The sequence below is a fragment of the Triturus cristatus genome, chromosome 12, assembly GCF_964204655.1.
Source record: "Triturus cristatus chromosome 12, aTriCri1.1, whole genome shotgun sequence".
Classification (NCBI taxonomy): Eukaryota; Metazoa; Chordata; class Amphibia; order Caudata; family Salamandridae; genus Triturus; species Triturus cristatus.
In genome coordinates, this window is record NC_140595.1 from 473,893,016 (window position 1) to 473,920,540 (window position 27,525).

At 41.0% G+C, this 27,525-nt stretch overlaps 1 protein-coding gene across 1 annotated transcript in view; it reads right to left on the bottom strand.

Annotated features, from left to right (window-relative positions):
* Nucleotides 1-1,366: 1,366 nt before the first annotated feature.
* RHPN2 (rhophilin Rho GTPase binding protein 2) overlaps nt 1,367-27,525 on the bottom strand; it is a 211,584-nt gene continuing 185,425 nt past the window's right edge. Inside the window, exons 14-15 of the mRNA XM_085639656.1 lie at nt 23,670-23,825; nt 1,367-7,707 (exon numbers count right to left, since the gene is read on the bottom strand). Of these exons, the coding sequence (XP_085495782.1) occupies nt 7,450-7,707; nt 23,670-23,825 (414 nt within the window). The 3' untranslated portion in view covers nt 1,367-7,449. The remainder of the gene's footprint in view (nt 7,708-23,669; nt 23,826-27,525) is intronic.

Here is a 27,525-nt window from a genome sequence, read left to right on the forward strand (position 1 = left end):
GGGACGAGGTCAAGTTCCACTTTCTTATGCTTGCGCTTGGTCTTCGATTTATCAGAGGACTTTTAAGTACTGGAGGACATCAGTGCAAAGATGAACTGTCATAGTAACAACCTCAGGACCAGGACTGAGTCTGTGCCTGTGACTTGGAACATGATAGGGGAGCTACGTATGAAGGCCACAATGGCATCTTATTTTCGGCGACTTATAGCTTTGAATCTGCTCTCAGGTCTCCTTCCGGGGCATGAGGGTGCACTTTTTACACAACTTAAGAGTAATGTCCTCAGTCTAGACACCAAAGACACACCTTGTGCTGGTCCGTGACCAACATCTGCTTCCTGCAGTCGCAGCATCTCTTGAAACCTGTTGTTTTAGGTGAGGGCATTGTTCCTTAGGAAAGTGGTAAAAACATTCAAAGTCGGCAGAAAACCAACAAAGTTGAGCTCTGCATCCCCATCAGAAGGTGCAAAAAGAAAGGAACTGACGTTAGAACACAGGGGTGGTGCTTATATGTGTCTCTTCTGTGTCGCATTTGCGCAGAGCCGCATGACGCCAGCTAGGGGCACCGCAATACAATACAATGCAATGAAAAAGCTTTACGGATCCAGTCTGGGACCTTGAACTCATTCTAAAGTGAGGAACCTGTAGATAGAAATATCAATCAGAACTGGATTATTCTTCTAGCAAGAAATGATGCACAATGATGGGGGCCTGTTTATACGTTTCTCTTCATTGGCATTCATTTAAGATACTTAATATCGTACAACAAAAACTTCCTATTAGAGCATGGCCTTTTTTTGACAGTAGTTTGTTAAACCTTTAGCTGGTCTCCGAAGTAAAAAATGAATAAAAAAATACTCCTTTATTGGACCAATTAGTGAACTTTAGGGCATTAGCTGAGAGATACCAAACGTTTCCCAATGCAGTGGCGTAACACAGGTCCCCGCAGCCCTCGCAATGTGGAGAGGCCCAAAGCTCCAGCGGGCCCCGCCAAGTTCCAGGGAGCCCCCTTAGCACAGAACTTTGGGGAATTCCTGATTGAGTCTGGAGGGGGCACCACCCTGTACATTGCAGGGGGGACCCCCTCAAGTTTCGTTATGCCACTGTCCCAATGGATATGTGGCATTGATACTTAAAACGGCAATACAAATAGTAACCTTGTTGGCAGCATCAGGTAATAGACAATAAGATCTTCACTGACTGAGAGAAAAGTTTAGAAAGCCATCATCATCGGAGAAAGAAATCACTTTTAGAGTGCAGTTTCATTACTGTATAGGATGATCAGAGTTTTGCATACATTAATTGTTTATGGTACAAGTTGCGCACGTTAAACTAAGATCAATACACAACAAAAACCGTTGAGCACATGTTTTTCAGAACTCATTTTTAAATTTTATTTCAGTCATGACAACATAAAAGAATATAAAGTAGCTATAAATGGTGTTGACATATCCGGATACAATACTTTATCTTCTAAATATGTTAAACTAAATATTGCACAATAAACATGTTCACGTTTGTTTTCCTTGGGACTGATTTTAGAGCAGCACTGTGTACATAAACGTTGTGCAGTCCATGTCAATACAAAGTCAGCAGCCTTGTAGAAAAGACTGCATCATCCTTCTAGGGTAGAAAGTTTCACCCTAACATAAATCTTGAGTTATTTACATTCAATCGGTCACAAAAAGTAACTATGTAAGACACTGAGGAGTAAGTGATTGCCCTACTCCATTAATAAATATATATATTTACATTTTTCCATCTGACGTTAAGCAAATATGAAACAATTGTGTGTGATTATTTCCAGCATTATCACAATGTTAACAGTGGGGTCTGATTCACACAATGGCAATCCACGTTGAAGAGCCTATACAAGAGAATGGTGATCTAACGACTTTAAAAGGCTCCACTTAATCCAAGAGTAATTTGCTGTCCTATAACAAGTAATCACAGGTCAAAATAATGTAGCCGACAACTTTCCTACATTTGTAAGGCCTCGTTTTAGTCATTCAGAAGTTAAAACTACTTTATACAATTCCATTTTCTAGTCTTTACACAAAGGGACGGCACCATTGGTCAGATACCGCATGCTGTGAAAAACTGAAGGCCTGGCTAACAAGATGGAGGTACATATGTGAAGCAGCACTCTCATTGGCTTGTAACTATGACTTGAATAACATGTTAAACATCAGCTGCGCTGAACGAAAATTAAGAAATGCTACATGATCAGAAGCCAGTAAGGCTTGGATGATGCTTCAAATTTTAGAATTGTCTAACATTCAAATGTCATGTATTTTGTCCCTGCAAACTTGCCAATAGCACAAAAATGACAGAAAGAGTGAAAGGCTAAGAAGTGGAATGAAGCATAAGAAAGATTTCAAATATGCATAAAATGAGCTAGAACACAGGATGTTAAATTGTTTTTAAGTATAAAATAAATATTTAATATTTTGTCTGCCCCTCTCCAGAGACTTGTAAAAGAAATATTCAACTTGATTTCCTATACTACCTATTTCAACATAAGAGTATACTCCAAAAGGACGTTGCACCATTACATTTTGCTTTATAATTAAATCGACCACTGAATTTTCTAACCCCTGCATTGAAAACAGCACTGGGGTGCAACTGACTGACATGGTTTGGAATCAAGAGAGAATTTTAAGACTGGTGGATTATTGTCAAGGAATTTAAATAGCACTACATTTTTCTAATGTGCCTAGAGAGGGGGGTATTTACAAAGAGTACAGATGTCTAGGTATGTCAACTGATAAAATTCAATTTCCTTAGTCATCTGCATTGGCTTAAAACAATCTAATAAACTGAATATAATTTACCTTGCACCTCTCACAAGATGTCCGTCTATTCCACAACAATAAATTACTCTTTCAAAGTTAAATAGTTTGCAGCAACTCTTAATTATCTCTCATCTCTTGTAAAAATGTGTTGTTATATTTGTTTTCGGTAAACGTAAACCAAAGTGCACTTTAAGTGAATGACTTTTCTTGCGACTTAGAAGCACTATAAAAAGTTGTAATGTTCATACCTAGATCAGGGAAGTAGAATTCCTATAGCCCGACTTCCGGGACATATTGTTTGGGGTCAAGGGCAACAAGTTTTCATGTGTATTTTGTCCTTGGGACAAGTAGGCCCAACCCCCTACAGCACAAACCCTTTGGCTGCCAGTTTACAGTACCACATTATAGATCAGGGAAAGGCATTGCCTGCAGTTAAGGTAATGTTTTTGTCCATGTGTTAATGCTGTTCAAACTTGTATTGATGGTTCATTAATGCAAAGCCTTTATTATTTGGGTGAGCGCTCTAAGTAAATGTTGTAAGCTCAGACTATGTATACAGCTCCCAGAATGCTGTCTGATTAGATGCAAATATTTGAAGAAGCTTGAATGCAAAATTGATGATTCTTTGCTTTCAAAATAAAATGTTCACAAACAAAATGCAAAAACCTTTCGCTAAACTACTAGAAACATTTTAGGTACAATTTCTATGCAGCATCATTTAGTAAAATGTGTTAAAGTATGCTAGTAAGTCCCCAAAATATTTATAATGGAAAATCAGTGTAACCAGTTTTAATAATAATATGGGAAACCTAAACAAGCATTGGTAAAGCCAGTCGGTCTGAAATTGTTGGTCAGCCTTTTGGTTTTGTCAATATGTGACTTGATTTGGCATGGTTTTTGTAAAATCTATTTGGTGTGGGCCCTCACCATTATAACAAATATTGGCAAAAGAAATTGGTCTCAAAAGTACACTTTGCCACAGTAGTTCCTGGCACTGAACAAAACACTGGGTGTCGATATGCTCCTTGTGAAAGAACAGAATTCTGTCACTCACAGTGAAGCTAGCCGATAGAGAGAGAGAGAGACAGAATTTTAATAAACACAAAAGGTCATGGTTAACGCCAGAACTAATTAGGGGCCCAATTACTAAATAAAGTTTCAAAAGTGCACTCATGTCCTTGCATTAAGTGCAGATATATGACTTTTATGAATTCACAAGACTTTACAGAAGTAGGCCAAGAAATAGTACTCCTAGAAAAAATTTGTGAACTGTATTTCAGCATGAGCAAATATCCAGCTGTAGATTTGCTCATGCGAAAATCTGAGTGTTTGCAAGTTCTCTTACCCTCCAACCACTTTTTCCCAACCCTGGTAGAAGTTTTATGTCTGCCATTGTCAGGAGTAAATTTCCAACCTTTCTCAGTATGGGAAAAGAAGAGTTGGTGAAAACCCTTAATACATGCAAGTTAGTAGGTTTGCACAGACTCAAATGGGCATTCCAACCCTGGAAGTGTTGCCTACCATTAGCTTCAGCCTCAGTATGTAGATCTGCAGAAACGTGGCAACATAAGGGAATCACTAGTATTCAAACCCTACTATGAAAGGAGCTCTGGCATAATAAGAGGTTATTTCAGAGCTCTTATATATAATGAGATTGCTGCCAGAATTCGTCGCTGCATTGCATGGCACCAAAGGGACAAGTGGATTTTGTTACAGGACAAGTAGATTTATGAAGCAACCTGTCCCATGGACAAGTAGATATTTTGGTAAATTCCACACCCCTGCCTAGATGAAAGCGCACATTAAATTTGATTTTTTTTTTTAAAAAAGATGTGCTGTCAAGCAGAAGGTGGATAAGCAGGGGGGGTCCTTTAAATGGGTACAAATACCGAATTGTTTTTCAAATAATTGCAGGATGCTAACTATTTTGCTAATGGAGATTGATTTTATTCAGAAAAATGACGGTGGCTTTCCAGCCTTCTACTTAATGAACCTACCTCACAACCCCCTGCTCTAATCTGGTTAACCTTTCGAATAAAAAGAAAAAAAAATACCTCAGTCAATTTGAGTAAAGTGACATGCAGAGTCAATGTCAGATGGCAAAGATGGACCCTGTTCACGCAACAGACCATGAGGAGGAGCAATGTGATGGATGTTCTCATCAAAATATTTGGACCGCATTTTCCGTAGCTTGAACCAATTATGCTATACAACTTAAATTTCTTCTGTCACATCTTGATTTTTTTTCTGCCTTGCAATCCTTTGTTCCCTTCAATTATGTTTCAATTTATGAGCTGCAAATAATCGCTACCTTTTGCTTGCACATTATATTTCTTCTCCTTCTAATTACCTTAGCTTAAATAACTAGAAGTCATACTGTGCAGAACCGGAACTTGCAGGTATCTCGGATGTAAATTTGTGTGCCTAAAAGAGGTGGATGTAACACAAGGCATCAGGAGTTATGGCCATTATCATTTTAACTAATCATGTACTATCATGGAATCTGGAATGAAGTGTATTTTTCCAGAGATAATGGGGTATTTACACCCAAAGGATTGAAAACTTAGAAGATTGTTGTATTTTGATTTTCTTACTGAAGGCTCCTTTCACAAACAAATACGTTTACCCCCGTATTTGAAGAAAAGGGTCTTTAATTCTTCTTGGGGCAGGATTATGGATGAATGCCAAATGAAAACTGCTGGTGTTGCCCTGGTCAGGTCAGATCAATTACCAAACTAAGGGCCTTAGTCTGATGTGGTTAGGAAGGCCTCCTAACGGCATTTGCTCCGTCCAAATCGGATCGGGAATGTGTCTTTCAAACCGACTAGGAAAGGTTTCCAACCAACCGAGTATGATGCGAGTTAGGCGTTCGGAATATCCCAATCCAAACCCGACGGCATTTGGAACGACAAAGCCGCACGAAGCAGAATTGTACTTCTCTATGTGCCGCGTTCGATGCTGGATTTGCACAGCCTTTCTGAATTGTGCCATCCCACTCGAATGGGCAGTCGGAATTAGACTTTGGGGGCTTTTAGTGGGCCCTCCTGCACCTGGAGGCTTCCCAATCGGGCCCGTGGGGGTACCCATGGGTCTTCCCTTATTAGCCATGCACAGTGTGGCAGGCACCAGGGGGTGCCCGATTTTCCCCAGCCACCCCTTTCTTCAATGGGAGCCTATGTATTCGGTCGGAATAAAGGCTCCCATTGAAGTCAATGGGAGTCCAACCAAATCGTATCTGGAAGCATCCAGATGCATCGTACTCGGTCGGTTGGAAACAATTCCCAAACCCATTCAGTTGGGAAGCTTTCCAAACTGCATGATAATCGGGCCCTTAGTCTAACATTCAGGGAAAGTTTTGTACGTGCCTTTTATTTACAACTTGGCAGTGATGTTGCAGAAAGGAAAACATATCTGGTAACCGAGTCAGCAAACATTTGTCCTACTCTTCAGCATCACAATCCATTCCATGAATTATCAGATGTGGCATAAATACTGCATACCTCCTGGTGGTAATTTCTTAAATGTCTTTGATTGCCATTATGTGCAGAAGGAGACATGATCATGACTGGTATAAACCTTGTCTTTGCCAGCTATTCCTCAGATTCTCCAGATAATTTTTCTGACAAACTAAAACTGGACATCATAAGATGCAACTCACAATTCTCTTGTGATTTATCTAGTTCACTTACAAATTCATAATGTAGTTTACAGCTACAAGCTAAACACTTGAAAGTGGCCTGGCCAACACTGATTCTATTAAATACTCTGATATTGAGATCCAATATATATCTATTTTTTATTGGAATGGAAGCTGCATGCCTGACCTGATCCTTCTCCAAGAGTGGCTATTATTTAACCCTAACACTACTTCATTTTCAACGTACCTAAAAATAATCTTTTTATACGGAATATTAAGCTGCATTTTCTAAATCTTCCCCAATGTCAAATCAAGCCTGACGCTGAGTGGATAAATTAGATGGTGAAATCCTACATGGATAACATTTACACAAAGAAGATCACAAGATATAGCCTGTAAAATGTTGAGTTAGAATTGCGGTTTACCATCCAGATAGGCTCTGAAGACCTGGCTTTTCTCAGCCTAGCATCTATCTGCGGTAATCTTTTTTTCAATCCTCTTCTGGACGGCTGGTCTTCAGCGCCTTGATGCCTTAGGGTGATTGTTGCGCTTTACAAATTGCAAATCAAATCTAAAACTTCTATGTCTGTGAACATCCTAAGTCAATATGTTGACAGTATGTACAAGAACATTAATTCTGCTAAACCGAATAGGTTATGTTTTTAACTAAGTCATATTACACAGTTTCTTTCCTTGTCTCTGACTATGCAGAGGTGATAGATTACAACAAAAACTTCAGCCCATGAAATGAGTGTACAATAAAATAAAATTAGAGTGCCACAAAATATAGCTAACACACACAAACAGGTATATGACCAATGAAAAGCAGCTTCACATTTACAACATTGGTTTACACATGTTTTGTACAGGAGTAATTCAAAAGGGTGTTCAATATAACCTTCACTTGGAATATATTACAGGATTTCAAAAATATGTATATATTCAGTAAATATAATGGTAAGGGATATTTACAAATAGGTTCATGAATTTAGAAGTCCATTTTCACAATCGTATAACTTTCTAGTACAAAGAACTTTCAGTGTCCAGATCGGCAAAGCTGGTCCCAAGTCTCTGATCTTTTCTCTGGTCCAGTCCCTTGACGGCAGCTGGTAGACAGAGTGTGCTTACAGATTTCGGCCTATTTTTGACTCCCCAACTTAGAAAAGACAGCTTTTTTGTGATCTTCTTGGTCGTATCAATTTTATCTTCATGAATAGACAAACCAATCATGGAGTAGGCTTTCTCCATTCCCACAGAGTAGGTAGCACTTTTGTTATGCTGCACAAAAAGAGAGAATACAGAGTAGATTACAAAAGCGTAATTTCACATTGTCCAAATGATTTCAACTGAAAATGTGCATTCATGTTTGCAAAGTTAAAAATATTAGGCACTTTGGTTTAAAGGAAATTAAAGCAATACATCCAGCCTTAGGCATCCTTGGTACTCCTATAATCAATTAAATAAGAAATTCAAATAATGTAATACTTTTTAAATAGAGCAACAAATCACAAAAGACAAAATAGATTCGTTTAGCAGAAAATGTATATCTAAAACCCATCATCTTGCTTATGTCATAACCTTTACAGAAGTATCTAACATAGTAAAAATGCACACAAAAAAGCAGCATCTTGATAAGTGAAAACACTTTTCAAAGGTATTTTTCCAAGGCACCTTCCCTCCTGTGTCTACATGCATTTACTGTATTCGAGTTTTATGTCAACTAGCCATAATTTGAGTACTCAAAGCTTTGGGAGAGTTGTCAGTTTAATAAAGATAGCCATGACAATCTAGTATTAAAGGTAAGTCAAATTTTTCTCCCTCATGGTATTTTCATTAACATTTATAAACATTACAATAGAATAACAAACTCAATCCTATCCAAAGGAGGTAGGAAAGCCGAAAGAAACTGAAGTACGAGAACACAGCAAACATATCTGCAAAGATACTACTGAGCTACATAGAAGCTAGCCTTGGAGACTAACTCTGCCCTTCTATAAATGATAGCTTGGTTTGAAGGCAAAGGATGGAGGCTATTGCTCTCTGTACTTGCAAATCTCAAAGGATGTTGTCTCCTTCATTGATCTTTTAAGCTTTTAGTGGTGTAAGGAAACAACAAGAGGTAGTTTTATGAGCCATTAGATGTTAAGATGCTGTGCTGACAGCTTTATAAGTCATCGGTTTCCTTTGGGGTTGGCCAGAGTGTTGATGATGATCAAGCATCAGCCAACACTTTTCAAGCACTGTAAAAGAGCACTGCTAATACTCTATAAAGCAAGGTTAGGTTAAGAAAGAACCACTTAAAATCCATAATACTCAGAGATGAGGTATGTATGTAAAGAAGAGAAGAAGCATCGACCCTCTGATTCACGAGCTGTATTTGGTTTAGAGACCACTGAACTTGTTTTTTAATAAATGTTCTAAACAAAGTGCAGCAGGAAGAACAATCACAGCCTTACTGTTTTGACCAAATATAGTCCTAGATTTGGCAACACAGGGTCCCTTCAAGTTATACCCACCAGTGTCTAGTGGAAAGAAAATCCTCGTCAGGAGATAATAAATCCTCTGCCAAGGAGCATCAGTCAAATATTATGAGTGTGGACCTCTGAAGGTGTAGAAGCCTATGACATAGCTACACCTTGAGAGGACTGGTAGTCAGACAATAGTACTAATTGTTATAAAATGTCAAGAATATAGAATTGTTTCTGCACCTGGACAATCACAAAATAATACTTACTATCAGCATTTCTGAAATATGTTGGGAAGAGGATGACAACTTATCCCCCTGAAAGTTCATGGATCACTGAGTGTTTCTGCTTTTGAGACACTTGACCCGCAAGACAAAAAAATGTGTTTCCTTTGTTCAGAATCTCGGCATTATTCATAGGTATGAGGTGGAGAGACTGGGGTGCTTTCCATTTTTGAACCATTTCCTCAGGTATCCATAGGAAAACACTGTCTAACAAATTAACTGAAGATTGATGCCCATTATTTACAATTCAGTGCACAAGGTCACAAAAATGTGACTCTTGTTCAGATAAAGGTTGGTGAGCCACCTTGTAACTACTCATACGTGGAAATGACAACCTAACTAAAAACACAGGATGGAAAAAATGGTTGAACAGTCTTTTTGAAACCCTAGAAAATAATGTGGATTTTTTCTTGGCGAACAGTTTTTGTAGTAACTACCTATGGAATCTTGGCTGTATAACAGGTAAGACATGAGAGTAGTAAAGTATCACACTGCAGGGCCACACTGGAGAGATCTTTAGAATCTGCTTAACCAGTTATTACAGTGGTGACTAACTGGATTCTTTATTCGACCCGGCTTGAACTATGTAAATGTCACATACATGTAAAAAAAATCTTGTGGTTTATCTGTTAAGAAAAGAAGTGGGCACCAGAAAGTAAATCGGAGGGCGTCCTGACAACCACTTCATTATGATATAAAATGGTGTGAGCTTGCCCTAGGTGCCGCCTATTAGACGTAGACATACTTGACATGCTGTGGCATTGCCCTGCCTTAAGCGAATACTGGGCCAATGGGATGTCTACACTGGCTACCTGTACAACTCGCGATATCGCTTTTCACTGGGAGGTACACATACTGCATCTATTCAATAGGAATAAGAAAAACAGAGCAACCACCCGATTCCTCGACCTGGGGCTCATAGCGGCAAAATGCCTAATCACCAAGAAGTGGAAGTCCCCGACGGCACCTCACACAATAGCCTGGTGCCGTTCCCTATTCAACTGGGCTAGGGCGGATGGGTGGCGCTACGCCGGGAGGACCTACTTGGGATCCGTAGGTTTCCTCTGATGCATCACTGGGACGCTATGGTATCGAGCTTGCAGAGTATGGACACTGCCACGGAGGAGCCCCAAGAAAGGGAACCAGACCAGTAACTCAGCGCTTAGCACTTGGATGTACACATACACCGAGCTGTCCTCACTCACATAACACACAATCCTACACTATGGAGCTGTTACCATTAGGCTCTAACAGTGCTGTCCCTTTCAAGCGCATGTGGCAACTGGTCTCTGGCGACTAACCTATCCCTCCTTTGTCCTCATTTTGTTATACCCTTCGCCCACAGTTTGATTAAGTAATGCACCATGTCCAATATGGCTAATAAGTGACACACCTCAATGCCTAATTTAACTCTGCCATTGTCATTGTAATGACAATTTTCCAGGGACTATTAGCAGTGATTTGCTCGCTAGCTAACCTGTTATTAAGATGGATTGTATTTTGAAATGCATTACTTTGATGTTGCTAAACATGGTGCCAATAAACTGTTCATGTTGTATGGAAATAGAAAAATGCCAATAAAAAGATTTAAACAAAAACAATATATAAAATGGAGTGAGGATCACTCTGATAAACAGATGGCCTGATGTGCATACCATCTCGAGTCAAGTGATTGCTGCCAGTAGTTCACACATCAGACTGGAGGAAGATTATGAAATTTTTTTAAACGTGGTTATAATACTCTCCTAATTGATCCAGACAGAAGTGAGCAGCTTTGGAAAAAAAATGAAGGGTTTGTCTACTGCACCAGTTTCTCACACTGCATAACAGTGTAAGCCTTTAAAGCATACACACTGTAGTTCGCTCACTCTACTACAGAGGTAACAGCTAGCAAGAGAGAAGCTTTCTGAGAAAGCAAGTCCAGGCTTGAGCAGGACTTTGGGTCAAAAAGTGTGTCTTTAGTTCTGGCTACAAATCTAATTGAGAGTTACAGTCACTCAGACCACCGATAGAGCAAGATTACAGGCAATGATAGAGAATCAGTCTCCAATGCTGAGACAAAGGTTCTGTTCTTGATGGAATAAGAACATTCAGAACAAACAAATTATTTTATTGAGAACGAGGTCCGAGACCAAGAACTGGTAATAAAATGCTGGGAACTTCAAGAAGGGAATGTACATATGATTCAGCTTTAACATGTGCTTCACCTTAAACAGTAGGCGAATGGAGTAAGGCAGACTAAATCCCGTCTGACCAGTTTAGGATAAAGGTAACTTATCGTGATCCACATAACACTGACAACTCAGGAAGGAAAGCTGCAAAATATGCAAAGTGACGTAAAGAGTTAGATTCTATATTTAAAACACAGGAAAAAGCATAGTGGAAAAGTTCACTCTCCTCACTGGAGGGTCTGAAACCACATTAAATTTGCCTGCTAAATAACTCAAGATATTTAGGAATTGTCTTTAGAAGGATGAGGGAGCATTTGCTCTGAATCCTATTTTGGAAACCAATTCAAATATTCTCATGTGGTCCAAAGAGGGCCCTCTGATGAACCAGTTGTCCAAATACCAATGAGGTGGACATCTTGCTCCTTTAGAAAGTAACCGCTAGGGCAACACCTTGATAAACAAAACCCTTGGTATTAGACTGAGGGAACTATTTCTTACTGTTATGGACGGCCTCCAAACATAAATCTAAGGAAATGCATCTTTACTGAGATACAGAGGTCACCGCTCTGAAGGTCCACCACTCAAAGAAGTCCGTATCCTTTCTGTACCATGCCCCCCAACCATCCAGACCTGTGTTTGATTAAGTATAGTCAGTTTCCAGGAAGTAAGTGCCATATAAAAATGAAGAGGAATACAGTGTGATAGATAACCATACACTTAGAATAGAATGTCTTTTGTCCAGCCGGACAAGAATTTATTTTCATAGTATTTTTCAAAAGTAGTATCAAATAAAACATTCAAATGACAAGTGGGCACAGCCGTGACCAACAGAACACAAGACAGAACAATGAACACAGAATTGGCCAAAGGGCAAGCCAAAATGGGTCTGTACAGTTGTTCTCAGTATAGACAGACACAAATTAATCATTTAACACCGTTGCACAATGTGTTATAGCTGAGTCTAGTGCATAGGATGTTTGGGTGTCAACGACGTTTCGATGCCACATTGAGTATAGGGCATCATCTTCAGGACAAACAAATAATGCACTGCTGTCTTGATAATATATCACACCTTTTTTTTACAATTCTTTACATACAAAAAAGGAGCAAGGGGAGAAAAAGGGGAATTAAAAATGGAAAGGAAGAATTTTAACCACATTTGACACAATACTAGGCATGTTTTCAGCATAACGTTTGTGACTTAGGTGCTTGGAGTTGCGTGAACAATGTGGATTGAATTTCATGCAGAGGTGGTGACATTTCTCTAGTTTATGCTGAGTGAGGATTGAAATTCGTGTCGCAGTGACGACGTTAAAAAGGAGTTGGTTGAATTGATGCTGATTTATGGTGCCTAGTACAGCTTCGTCATGAAATGGTGAATTATTGCAGTGATTCAACGGAGAAGAGACAAGTGAGTATGATATAAACCAGTCTGCATATTAAAGGATGACAAACCGGCACAGTGCCTGATCATGAGCAAGGTGTTTCCAGTGATTCAGGAAGAACAAAAAACGGCGCGGTGCGATGGTGAATGAAATATTTTTATGGGTGAACCCAGAAGGCAGTGGGGACTTTACCTAAGGTGGCAGAGAGTCGACTGTTCATTATAGGCGCAGGAGCGCTCAACATCTGGACTTTGGGGGTTGCTGACACCGGCGGGATCTGAATGAACAAAAGGCAGAGGTGAAGGTGTCTAAGTTTAAGAAGGGGTGGAGTTGACACGGAAATTGAGTGTAAAACAGAATAATTTAGTTACCAATTCTGTTTGCTTTATTGCAGAAAGTCCTGTTGGGTGCTGTGTGCCAGCTGTTGGATAATGCACGATCGCATTACCTGGAAGCAGAGAGGGGTAAGAATGGGTTAGGCGTGAACCTGCCATGTTAAAGAGGTGGTGTCCAAGGGATCTAGCCGTGCTACTTACTTCAGTGAGCGTGGGCAGTATCACCGCATCTGCTTCGGAGTTTCAATGGAGAATGCCGGTTTGCCGAGGCAGAGCTAGTTAAGGCATACTATCGGCAGAAAGTGAGGAAGGACTGGTTAAAGCACAGTATCGGCCGAAAGCGAAGAAGGACTAAAATGATGGAAAGGAGGCGGACATTTTAAGGTGGTGTGGGAAGCACTGGTTAAGGCACACAATCGGCAATAAGTGAAGAAGGACTAAAATGATGAAAAGGAGGCGGCCAATTTAAGGTGGTGTGGGTTGCCCAGGAAAGGTGCAGAGTAAGTGATTCATAGTGTGGTTACACGAGCACGTGCATACAGAGTGGCAGTGTTTGTGACTTGAATACATGTTGAAAGAGACATCTTTTTAGAAAAACTGGGACATCTTTATAAAAGGGAGGTCCAGTCTTCAAGGCGATTGAGGCCACTGTGGATGCTATTGGTTCTCAGAATCCAGTGAAGCTCTTTCTTGTTGAGTATTTGAGAAATGTCTGCCCCTCTTGGGGGTGGTTTGATCACTGTGATAATTGTCCATTTGAGATCATTCTCCGTATGTCCATTGTCCGTAAAGTGCTCCACTAGGGGTGCATTAGCCGTTTTACACCGGATTCTACTGCGATGCTGTCCGATCCTAAGCTTGATTTTCTGGCTTGTCTGGCCTACGTAGATCATTTTGCAGGGACAGAAAATTGCATACACAACATTTGTTGAATTACAGTTAGAAAAATATTTTCTCTCATATTTGATTGCTCCGTGCTCAAAGGTTTTGCCTTCAACAGTGTAATCACAACATATGCAGCTACCACATTTCACATGACCTGTAAGAGTCGGTAACCCCATGCATCGTTGATAGTTGTTTTTGGGGGGGGTTTTGGCAGGGCTGCCCAGACTAGATGATCTTTAATGTTTTTTGCCCGTTTAAAGGCGAACAGTGGACGTTCAAGGTTTAGTTGGCCGGCATTTAACACAGGCCAGTGCTTGACTATACTCTTTTTGATTGCATGTGATGCTGGTGAAAAAGTGGTGACACAAATTAAGCGTTCCTGCATTTTCTTAGGTTTAGGTTCTAGGAGGGTTTCCCTAGGGCAATACCAGGCGCGTTTGAGGGAATGGCGCACTAATTTCCGTGGATAACCTCTGGTTCTAAGCTTATGGCTTAGTGTCTTGGCCTCACTGAAATAGTCTTCCTTAAAATAGCAATTCCGCCTTAAGCGCAGGAACTGGGAGAAAGGGAGTGAATCTTTGAGTGCACGAGGGTGATGGCTGCTGTAGTTCAATAAGATGTTCCGCTCCGTGGGTTTGCGATGGAGACTCGTGGTCAAGCGGCCCTCTGTGTGTTTTATCACTAAGTCCAAGAAGGGAAGTGATTCTTTACTAGTACTGAGTGTGTAGTTCAGGCCTCCGCTGTTATTATTTAGCCAATGATGGAATTGTGTAAGGCTCTCTAGGGAGTCACTCCACAGTAAAAAAAATGTCGTCTATGTACCGTTTCCACAAGGTGATTCCTGTGTGGAAGGGGTTAGACGTGTCTAGGATACATGATGTCTCAAGGTGGTCCATATAGAGTATGGCCAGGTTGGGGGCGAAAATTGTGTTCTGTTGGTCACGGCTGTGCCCACTTGTCATTTGAATGTTTTATTTGATACTACTTTTGAAAAATACTATGAAAATAAATTCTTGTCCGGCTGGACAAAAGACATACATTCTATTCTAAGTGTATGGTTATCTATCACACTGTATTCCTCCTGAATAGGGACCACTGTTCTCTATAACATGAAATTGCCCAAGGTCCCTGTCTTAATTCCTTTGGGTTCCCTTGTTCTGTAAAATAGTACTTCGCGCAATCGCTGGATTGCAAGGGATTGAAAAATCCTTACCCCCTTGTTTCAAGTGGGTCCACACTGTGCAACCCCTCTCTTTCTATTCCTTTACAAGCTCTCCAAACTAGGCATGTCAGACCACCCACCTCTTTACACTCTAGAATACATTAACAAAATTATAGGAGGTCCTTCGCTGTTGTCTGATTCCGCTGAGACTTCCACAGAACCAAGTTCCTCTTTAGGAGATGACTTAGAAAAATTAAAGAAAAAAGTACGTATGATACTGATGATCAAACTATTGACAGATTACTTAAACGCAAACATAATCCCAGTTGGACTCCAGGTCCGCAACGTCCCTGGTGTTTTTACAACCAACCCCAAATATCTGAACGGCTTTAGTTATATCAGCACCACATGCTCCCGGCACTGGATGGTGCTGGGGATAGACATTGCCAGTGAAGAACTTAAAAAACTAAACACAGAAATCGCTGAATTAGAAAAACAAATCAAAGACAAAGGTACTCCCACAGAGGCAAAGAAACTTCTAGAACAAATACAAAAAACCATCGAGGATTTCAACAAAATTGAACTAAACAAAAAAAACACCAAAGTTAAGAAAGATATAAAAGCCTTTTCTCAGGAGAGGGCATATCCGTACCTCTCCAAGGACTATTATACCAACCGGCCCTACAGTGGTCCACAAAGCCAGAGGCCCTGGGGTAGATATAATAAAAGACAAAACTTCGTAGGGTTCACCGACAGTTCGGCTGACTCCTCAGACAACTCTGATCAACACGAAAGCCCATGTCCATCACACAGGAATTTTTTAGGGAGAGGATGTGGCCAGCAAGAGCCTCAAGGGACAGGCAAAGACAAACAACCACAGCGATGGCCCAATCCCCCAGGCGAACGGTTCACCCGCCGCCAACATTACCGTTGGTAGCAGAACCCGACCCTATTGAAAATGATCTGACATTAAACAAAGAAAAAGGTCTTCTACCCATCTTTAATCTAACACAACACACTTTGTCGGCTGATGAAGTTTCACTGCTCAATAAAAGCTTATCATTCGTGCCAACCATACGCCCAAACTTTGTGGACGCACAAACTGAACTTCTAAAGTTTTTTAGAAAAGTTCGCCTACATAGCTTCTTTATTTTAAACCAATCTCAACCAAAACACTGTAACACCCCCTTTAAACCACCATCTAAATTTTCCCCTACCGCAAGTATGATACCCCCGGAGATCCCTACATTCGAAAAACTTGTTCTGAAAGACCTTGCAGACCTTGAAACTAAACGATCTTTTGTACCTTACAACATTACCATTAAAGAAAAAAATGCCTTATCCACTCTAAAAAATAACCAGTCCCTCGTGATAAAACCGGCAGACAAAGGTGGAGGGATTGTCATTCAAGAAATAGACTCTTACAAAAAAGAAATCTTGCGGCAACTCAATCATACTGAACACTATTGCAAAGTACCTCGCAACCCTACCAATGAGATTCAGAAATTAATCTCTCAAGTCACCTCAGAAGCCTTAGAAACAGGCTTTCTATCAAAAAAGGAACACGAATTCCTCAACACAAAGTCCCCACGCATACCAGTGATCTATTGTCTTCCTAAGATTCATAAGAACGCAGAGTCTCCACCCGGCCGTCCCATCGTCTCGGGCTGTGGTTCCATTTTGGAACCCCTTGGACATTATATAGATTACTTCATAAAACAGTTTGTCCCGGGTACTATCTGTTACATAAAAGACAGTATGGACATGATTAATCTCATTGAGGAGCTACCATTTGACCCCACATCCAGCACCATGTGTAAGCTGAATGTAGAATCACTGTATACTAATATTCCCCAGTATGAGTCCCTTCATGTCATCGAAAAAGTGCTAGAAACACGTCCACGCCCACACAATGTTCCTACTGTGTTTATTCTTCAGCTGCTCGAGATTTGCTTAACCAAAAACTTTTTTGTCTTTGAAGGACAGTTCTACGGCCAAGTACGTGGCACATCTATGGGAGCAATTTTCGCCCCCAACCTGGCCATACTCTATATGGACCACCTTGAGACATCATGTATCCTAGACACGTCTAACCCCTTCCACACAGGAATCACCTTGTGGAAACGGTACATAGACGACATTTTTTTACTGTGGAGTGACTCCCTAGAGAGCCTTACACAATTCCATCATTGGCTAAATAATAACAGCGGAGGCCTGAACTACACACTCAGTACTAGTAAAGAATCACTTCCCTTCTTGGACTTAGTGATAAAACACACAGAGGGCCGCTTGACCACGAGTCTCCATCGCAAACCCACTGAGTGGAACACCTTATTGAACTACAGCAGCCATCACCCTCGTGCACTCAAAGATTCACTCCCTTTCTCCCAGTTCCTGCGCTTAAGGCGGAATTGCTATTTTAAGGAAGACTATTTCAGTGAGGCCAAGACACTAAGCCATAAGCTTAGAGCCAGAGGTTATCCACGGAAATTAGTGCGCCATTCCCTCAAACGCGCCTGGTATTGCCCTAGGGAAACCCTCCTAGAACCTAAACCTAAGAAAATGCAGGAACGCTTAATTTGTGTCACCACTTTTTCACCAGCATCACATGCAATCAAAAAGAGTATAGTCAAGCACTGGCCTGTGTTAAATGCCGGCCAACTAAACCTTGAACGTCCACTGTTCGCCTTTAAACGGGCAAAAAACGTTAAAGATCATCTAGTCCGGGCAGCCCTGCCAAAACCCCCCCAAAAAACAACTATCAACGATGCATGGGGGTTACCGACTCTTACAGGTCATGTGAAATGTGGTAGCTGCATATGTTGTGATTACACTGTTGAAGGCAAAACCTTTGAGCACGGAGCAATCAAATATGAGAGAAAATATTTTTCTAACTGTAATTCAACAAATGTTGTGTATGCAATTTTCTGTCCCTGCAAAATGATCTACGTAGGCCAGACAAGCCAGAAAATCAAGCTTAGGATCGGACAGCATCGCAGTAGAATCCGGTGTAAAACGGCTAATGCACCCCTAGTGGAGCACTTTACGGACAATGGACATACGGAGAATGATCTAAAATGGACAATTATCACAGTGATCAAACCACCCCCAAGAGGGGCAGACATTTCTCAAATAATCAACAAGGAAGAGCTCCACTGGATTCTGAGAACCAATAGCATCCACAGTGGCCTCAATCGCCTTGAAGACTGGACCTCCCTTTTATAAAGAGATCCCCGTTTTTCTAAAAAGATGTCTCTTTCAACATGTATTCAAGTCACAAACACTGCCACTCTGTATGCACGTGCTCGTGTAATCACACTATGAATCACTTACTCTGCCCCTTTCCTGGGCAACCCACACCACCTTAAATTAGCCGCCTCCTTTTCATCATGTTAGTCCTTCTTCACTTTCTGCCAATTGTGTGCCTCTACCAGTGCTTCCCACACCACCTTAAAATGTCCGCCTCCTTTCCATCATTTTAGTCCTTCTTCGCTTTCGGCCGATACTGTGCTTTAACCAGTCCTTCCTCACTTTCTGCCGATAGTATGCCTTAATTAGCTCTGCCTCGGCAAACCGGCAGTCTCCATTGAAACTCCGAAGCAGATGCGGCGATACTGCCCACGCTCACTGAAGTAAGTAGCACGGCTAGATCCTTTGGACACCACCTCTTTAACATGGCGGGTTCACGCCTAACCCATTCTTACCCCTCTCTGCTTCCAGGTAATGCGATCGTGCATTATCCAACAGCTGGCACACAGCACCCAACAGGACTTTCTGCCATAAAGCAAACAGAATTGGTAACTAAATTATTCTGTTTTACACTCAATTTCCGTGTCAACTCCACCCCTTCTTAAACTTAGACACCTCCACCTCTGCCTTTTGTTCATTCAGATCCCGCCGGTGTCAGCAACCCCCAAAGTCCAGATGTTGAGCGCTCCTGTGCCTATAATGAACCGTCGACTCTCTGCCACCTTAGGTAAAGTCCCCACTGCCTTCTGGGTTCACCCATAAAAATATTTCATTCACCATCGCACCGCGCCGTTTTTTGTTCTTCCTGAATCACTGGAAACACCTTGCTCATGATCAGGCACTGTGCCGGTTTGCCGTCCTTTAATATGCAGACTGGTTTATATCATACTCACTTGTCTCTTCTCCGTTGAATCACTGCAATAATTCACCATTTCATGACGAAGCTGTACTAGGCACCATAAATCAGCATCAATTCAACCAACTCCTTTTTAACGTCGTCACTGCGACACGAATTTCAATCCTCACTCAGCATAAACTAGAGAAATGTCACCACCTCTGCATGAAATTCAATCCACATTGTTCACGCAACTCCAAGCACCTAAGTCACAAACGTTATGCTGAAAACATGCCTAGTATTGTGTCAAATGTGGTTAAAATTCTTCCTTTCCATTTTTTATTCCCCTTTTTCTCCCCTTGCTCCTTTTTTGTATGTAAAGAATTGTAAAAAAAAAAGGTGTGATATATTATCAAGACAGCAGTGCATTATTTGTTTGTCCTGAAGATGATGCCCTATACTCAATGTGGCATCGAAACGTCGACACCCAAACACCCTATGCACTAGACTCAAGCTATAACACATTGTGCAACGGTGTTAAATGTTTAATTTGTGTCTGTCTATACTGAGAACAACTGTACAGACCCATTTTGGCTTGCCCTTTGGCCAATTCTGTGTTCATTGTTCTGTCTTGTGTTCTGTTGGTCACGGCTGTGCCCACTTGTCATTTGAATGTTTTATTTGATACTACTTTTGAAAAATACTATGAAAATAAATTCTTGTCCGGCTGGACAAAAGACATACATTCTATTCTAAGTGAATGGTTATCTATCACACTGTATTCCTCCTGAATAGGGACCACTGTTCTCTATAACATGAAATTGCCCAAGGTCCCTGTCTTAATTCCTTTGGGTTCCCTTGTTCGGTAAAATAATATAAAAATGAAGAGTCCACATGAGCTTCAGGGCTGCTGATTATTTTTGGGCTATACAGGAACAGGAGTAAAAGCATAACCCTTGCTCATTTGAAACCAAATGCACTATTGTGCTGAGAGATAACAGCCTTGCAAACTTGGCAAGGTGTTCTGGTGCATTTAATTCCCAATGCCCACTGGTGATGGATGGAGGAAGTAAGTAAGGGGAATCGTTTTCCACCAAAGAGAACACTGGAGTGTCTTCTCCTACTGAAGTCTTATGAACTCCAAGCCGAGAAGGGATTTGAGGATTATTTCTTGAAGTTAGAGGAAACAGTACATAAGAGTTCAATGTTCCAAAAACTGGTGTGTCTGATGCTATTCTGAATTTGGAAACAATGGTGCTGATTTCAAATGAAAGGGCTGACGGAGGCCAGAGTGTGACAGTGGAATATGTTTGGCCTTGTAAATGGCACCCTAATCACACCAAATTACGTTGTTGTGAAAACTTCACCTTATGCAAAAGACTTTTCGATCCAACAGGAGGTGTATAACTTTCTGAAGCCAGGTTTTATGAAGCAATTAAAAGTCCAGGCCATGGAATAGTTGGGGTTCCCTACAAGACACCCACACCCCTGGATCATCTTAATCCGTCCCCGCCACACCCATTATTTCCTACTCTATGCCCCACCACCATCTCAGCTCTCCTTATGGCACTTCTTATACCCCTCTCACTCTTCCCATTTCACCCAGAGTTTTTTCTATCTCTCCTCTTACAACTTTATTTCCTTCCTGTCTTGTGCCTCTGTCAATCTTGTGATTCTTCAGCATAGCTGATTTATTATTGCACATGTATAAACTGGTTGTTCTGTGAATAATAGTTGTTTCTTGTAAAGCTCTTTACTACATTAGAGTGCAATTGCACAAAATAAAAACTATATAAAAATAAATCTTCCACGCTCTGCTTCTCTGTTGGAAAGAAGAATATCTTGAGGCAAATTGTGAATGGGTGGTAGTTGAAGATGCACTAATGATCGAAACCACAGCTTCTGGGCGAGGTTCGGGGGGGGGGGGGGGGGGGTTAGAGGGCAAAGGGGTAGTTTGTGTGTAGATGACGTTGCTGTGCCTCCATTTTCATGCTGTTTACCTGCATGGTTTGCCCATTGAAGGCTGCTGAGCAATTGGGATTTGTCCTGTTGTGTGTATGGCTAGGTCCATTGTTCACTGTGGCTATGGATCATCAGTCCATCACTCAGGGCATCAATTCTTTGGCCCTTTCGACCCGGGACAATAATGATGGTGTGGCCCTCTCCCCTGTCAACGGTATCATCATTATTCTTTTTTCCCCATTTAATTTCAACTCGGGTTCGGGGGTTTTGGTGTGGGAAAGACACTTTTTGTGTTTCCCTCATGGAGTTTTCAGTTACGTGCAGTTTTGAGTCCTTTGATCTGGAACCTTCTGCTAGATAGCGGGTGGCAACCACTGCCCTGGTTGGGTTCGTAGCATGTTATTCCCTTCTACAAGGTGTTTGTGAAATGTCTAAGTGTTTTGTGTGCCATCAACTTCTATGTGCTGGCTTGAGATGAGTATGCTTTTATCTGTAACTGAGTGCCATAGGCTTTGAGACATCTTCGTATTAGGGAACGATAAACTTAGCACCTTCCACCATCTTCTCTACCCTCCTTTAAAGGGTAACAAGGACAGTGAATTTTATTATTTTCAGCACATAGTTAGTACAAATGTTACTTCTGCAGTTCTTTTCTTTTCACTCTGTATTTCTCTATTCCAAGTTGTCTTTCTTTCCTGTATTACTTAACTTTATAACATTATGTATCTGTTTGCCCGCGCCTCCGGACCACTGGCAGGGACAAGAAGGCAAGGGTACATTCAGAGGCATCACTGTTAAAGGTACTCAAGACAATATATCATTATATGCATGACGTACTCTGACGAACAATCGAAAGTAGAGGCGGCAATGAAGGCGCTACAGCAATATGGCCAAATGTCAGGGTTTCAGGTGAATTGACAAGGAGGAAGAACATAGCATTTTGGAAACGGCTGCGTTTATCAGTAGGACGCAGAATAGCCCTGTCAAAAATGGTGCCACTCCCTCAACTATTATATTACCTTACTACCTATCACAATTCCAAAGCATCGGTGTGGGAAACAGACACAATCCTGATAGATCTGATTAGGGGGTCCAGCATGCGTAGAGTAGCAGTACTACTGCTCCTGGTGCAAAAGGCTGGGAAGGCATCCCCCGACTTTGAGTTATATTACCTGGAGGCGCAGCTGCTATGAGTCACAAGATGGGTTAAAAAGAGGTTGGAACACCCAGGAGAAGGAACTGTGCCCATTCTCCAACTATAAAAATTCTTGGAAATGCCGCTGAGGGCTAAAAAGAGAAGCAGGGAGGAGGACAGATTGGGGAAGGTCTGAAAGAGTTCTCCATAGATTATAAATATATAGCAATGATTATCATATGCAAGGCACTTCTGAGCTAGTTAAAAGACTCAATGGATGCCATGAAGGAAGCCTGAGAGGTACACGTTGCTAGCCCAATTATTGAAGAAGTCTGGGGAAGAGTATTGATATGCACACCCAAAAATTGGTAGAAATGCAAGGTTCGGGCTGATACATTTCTATTGTATTCCCAAAGCATACCTCACTCCTAAAAGAATTAACAGGATATTTCCAGACGTCTAGGCGAAATGTCCCATCTGTGGAGAAGTGAGCTCAGACTTTTACCATATGATCTGGAGCTGCCCTGCATTGTAGGGGTCTTAGGAGAAGGTAGTTGACCTGATCAACGTAGCTTGAGGCATACATATTGCAGGAACCCCAGAAGCCTGCATCTTCGTGCTATGTGCGTGGCCTAAAGCCAAGAAAGTAGCAACCAGAAATATTGATCTAGCCCTTGCATCGGTGACGCAACATGACAAGTAAGAATGAGCTGTAAATTTAAAGCATGCCATTAGAAAACACTAAAATAGGCCAAAAAAGATGGCACCATGCTACATTGGGAAACAAAATAAGGGAAAAGGATACCGGACTTGGCAGAGCCTGGGATAGAATAGCATCCTCTATTTCAGAATAGGAGTCAGGATAACAACAAACACCCTGCACATATGGAAGCAAGATTAGAGCCCAATGTCTTCTAGTTGTTCATTGGTTAAATGGTAAGAATTATGTATTGAAAGTACTATAGTAAGTCAAATAAATAAGAGAGCAGCACATCTACTTGCCAGAAAGACCTTTATTGGTTAATATTTGTTTGGGAACAATGGGCTAGGAAAAGTGTGCATACGAACAAGAATTCAAATAATTTTTTTATTACCATGTTCGTGGATAAGTCAAATGTCTACCTTTTGAGTGCTAGGCATGTCCCAGGGCATTTATAAAAACAAAGAAAACAGGCTGAAATCATATGAAAATCAAGTACATAAAAAGAGTAGCATGCCTCCTTTCATTCGCAACACTTCACATGAACGGACATGCAAGAGTTGAAACACTAGCTTAATTTTGTTTATTTTGACATTCTCAATTATTGTGCTTTGCCATCATATAACATGTTTTTTAATTAATTCTCAAACATAAACCAAACTCTCCACTTACCAAACATGAAGTCTGCTCCTGGGAGCTTATGACCTGAATCTCAATGCCCTTTTCACCAATTCCTTTAAACAGGCTGACAATGTCGCTTACTCCCATCCACTTACAATCCGTGCCTTCAACTGCAACAATATAGTCTCCTTCTTTTAACCCCCGATCCTAAATGACAAATGTTTGGAGTTTAGTATGTGGACAGCAAGAGGAATTCAATGTAGTTAGTAACATAACATTTAGTTCAACTGGCATTAATACCACACAATAACCACATATACAATTCACTTAGTAGGTGTTTATCATGTAGCACATAACAATTGTCTGCTAAGTGCACACCCCCTGTTGGTATGGCATTTATTGTTGCACCTTTACTCCACAAACATTTACTTGTGTATCTGTGAAATACAATAGGGCGAGTAGTACATCTTCCAAAGATGCTCTGTGAAGCATATCTCTGGGTTCTTAAGGGTGATAGTTCATGGAAGTATGCTTTTTAGGTATTGTTGGATTGTCAAGACTTTAGGATGGTACACTCTAGGGAAGTAGTAATCTATATGTGAAATAATCTATATGTGAAAGTATAGTGCTAAAATGTGATTATTAAAAACGTCATATATATATATATATATATATATATATATATATATATATATATATATCCACACCGTCACATTCAAAATTAGTGCGCTCTCAGTAAATCGCAAAACTCCGGGAGAGTGCTTGTATCACCATTTATTTCACAACGCGTTTCAATTCAAAGAACCTTGATCACGTGAGGTGACAGTCCGGAAGGAGCAACTCTGTGGACATATATATGTATGTGTGTGTGTGTGTAAATAAATATATATGTATATATATATATATATATATATATATATATATATATATATATATATATATATATATGTAGCTTTGCATGATAGTGCTTCTGACGGAGAGATGCTCCAGCATACAACTGCATGATTTGTCGAATGTCATTCGCGGTGGGCGGAGGGAAGAGCCAAAAGCTGCACCTCGCCATTTAATGCCGGCTGCAGCGCGGGAGCACAGCGGACTTGCCAAAGGCAAGCCCACCTGCACCCGTCCGCATCTGTCTGGGGCCAGTCATTATGCCCAAATATTAAGCTATTCGATGACTAAATTAAAACATTGTCTTTCAAAAGATTACTCACTTAATCCCTCTACTCGCTCCAGACAAATTAAACTAGGGATTATGAAAATCAGGGATTCTTTCTCTGAACTCGGTCAGCCGCCTCCCGCTGTAGACATCACCCAGAGGCAGGATAGTCATAGGACGTCTGAACTAACAATAACATATTTGAACACCCGGTCCTTGGTAAAACATCAATTGGATATATCTCATCTACTGGACTCAGCCAAACCAGACATACTTCTATTAACTGGAACTTGACTCTCGCTTGAGTCGTATCCCGATATTCTGGCTGCTTTTCCAATCCAAGCCAACCGGTCCTCAGGGAAAATAGGGGGAACGGTGGCCGCCATTATCCACCAAGAGTCGAAATTCACAACCCTCATCGCGTTAGACATCACCTCTGTGGAAAACCTAGTTATTAAACTTGAGTCCGTCTTTACACCCCTAATCTGTGTACTGCTGTAGAGGCCTCCCCCTCTGTTCCCCCAATTATTGGGGAAACAAATATCACACCTGGTAATCAACCATGCTAAAATACTGCTGATTGATGATTTTAATTACCGGGCCAATGATGTGTTGGGTGGTCCATGCTCATCAGAACTTACTGACTTCCCTAATGGGCTGAAATGCGTCCAACATGTGACATCTGCCACCCATATAAAAGGGCACATCCTTGACCAAATATGGACCTCCAACCTTACGGTGTTCACACTGACAGTGTCCCCAAAAAGCCAGGCGTTATGATGCCTAGAGATGGTTCTCAGAAGACTTAAAACTTCAAAAACTATTCCTGTGCAGAACATAACGAATCTGGAGACGGAATTACTCCCCAGATAAAAAAGACACCTACCAAGCCCAACTTAAACAATACAAAAAATCCATTTAACAAACCAAAGCTACTTACTTCTCTAACAAGATCTTGAACTCCACAAACAAATCGAAAAACAATATATGCAATTGTAGCTGAGCTATCCAATACAGACAGAGTTACAGTAAAACTAGCTCCCACTCAGTCACTTTGTAACTCTTTGAATGCTTGTTTTATCAATAAAATTACTACTATTAAAGCCAGTATCCCCTGCAACCTTAACCTTGATGCTCCACCGACGGTTTCCAGAAATCCTCCCTCTCTGTATCAATTCCTTGTAATCAGCAGAGAAGCTTTTCTGAACCTGCTGATCAGAGTCAAGTCTGGATCTCCTGCCAACAGCTGCCCCCTCATATCCTGAGGGAAGATTTTTCAGCATGCCCTGACTCTGCCCTCTCTCTTCTGAATGACTCATTAATTCAGGGTTCCACTCCCAGAGCCTTTAAAGAAGCAGTAATAGTTCATGTGGTCCCGCTGAATTATCGCCCCATTTCCCTGTTCCCCTTCTTAGCCAGTGTTGGAAACCCATGTGGCAAACTGTCTCTGCTCTTTTATTGAGCAGTCTCAATTCCTTGATTCTCACCAAGCAGGCTTCCGCCTTTTCCACTCAACTGAGGTAGTAATCCTGACAGTTCTAGACGAATAAAGGAAGAAGCAGACAAGGGTACTACCCAAGGCCTGGTGCTCCTTGATCTTTATGCGGCTTTTGACATGGTCGGACACGAAATTCTGGTGGACAGTGTCAGGGACGCAGGAATTCTGGGTTCCGCTCTTAGATGGCTCACATCCTTCTTTGATGGGCGCTCCCACTCAGTCTGCCTCTCCCACTTCACAGCGCCTAATGTTAAATTGACCTGTGGTGTCCTCATTTTTGGAATGCTCTTCCTTTTAACATTGGATCTTGTACAAGCTAACCTATATTCAGGAGACTCTTAAAAACCTGGTTGTTCTCCCAGGCGTACGAATGACCAATTAAGAATCAAGGTATGCCTAGATTTAGCGCCAAGAAACCGTCCGGTGTATGTGCGCTCTACAAATATTTGTAACATAACAAAGAAGAACAATATTTGGTTTCGAGAAATTAATTTCTTTTAAATGGACAAAAACATTAATGATTATTATAATTTATTAGGTGGATTTAATTTTATTTATTCCATAGAATTTGACCACGCATTGCAAAAACATTAAGCATTACTTGTTGTGCCAAGTTATTATATGAAAAATTATAGATTCTTATTGGATGTTCAGTACAAACCGGAGCTATTAAATACAAGGACTCAATAGAGATTTGTGTGTTAGCAATTTGTTTTCATTAAAGGAAAACCCCAGTAGCTTTTTTCAGAACATGCTTCATGGGCTGAAAGTCCTGAAGGACGTGACCAGGTGAACTGTGCTGATTTAATTCGGAGTGCATGGTTGTTTTTTTAACTTTCGAAGTTCTCCTCCGGAACCCCCAAAGTCCAAGGGAAGAAAGGAAAGCAGCACAGCCAGATATCTGCAGCTCGGTGAGTTTATTTCATATAACATATTGTGTCAACCAGAGTGCACACAGACCAACGTGTTTCGGCTGAAGCCTTCAACTGTGTGTGTGTGTATATATATATATATATATATATATATATATATATATATATATACACACACACATTATACTACTCCATTTAGTTCAGTAGAGAATGCCATTAAAGGTAGCTATAACTGCAGAACAGAATATGGGGTGTATGTTCTGACGTGCACCTGTGGCTTGAGATACATTGGGAGTACCAAGCTACAGGTGCATGTCAGGATATTGCAGCAACTAAGAGCAACGGTTAACAACGACACCACATATCCTGTCGCACAAC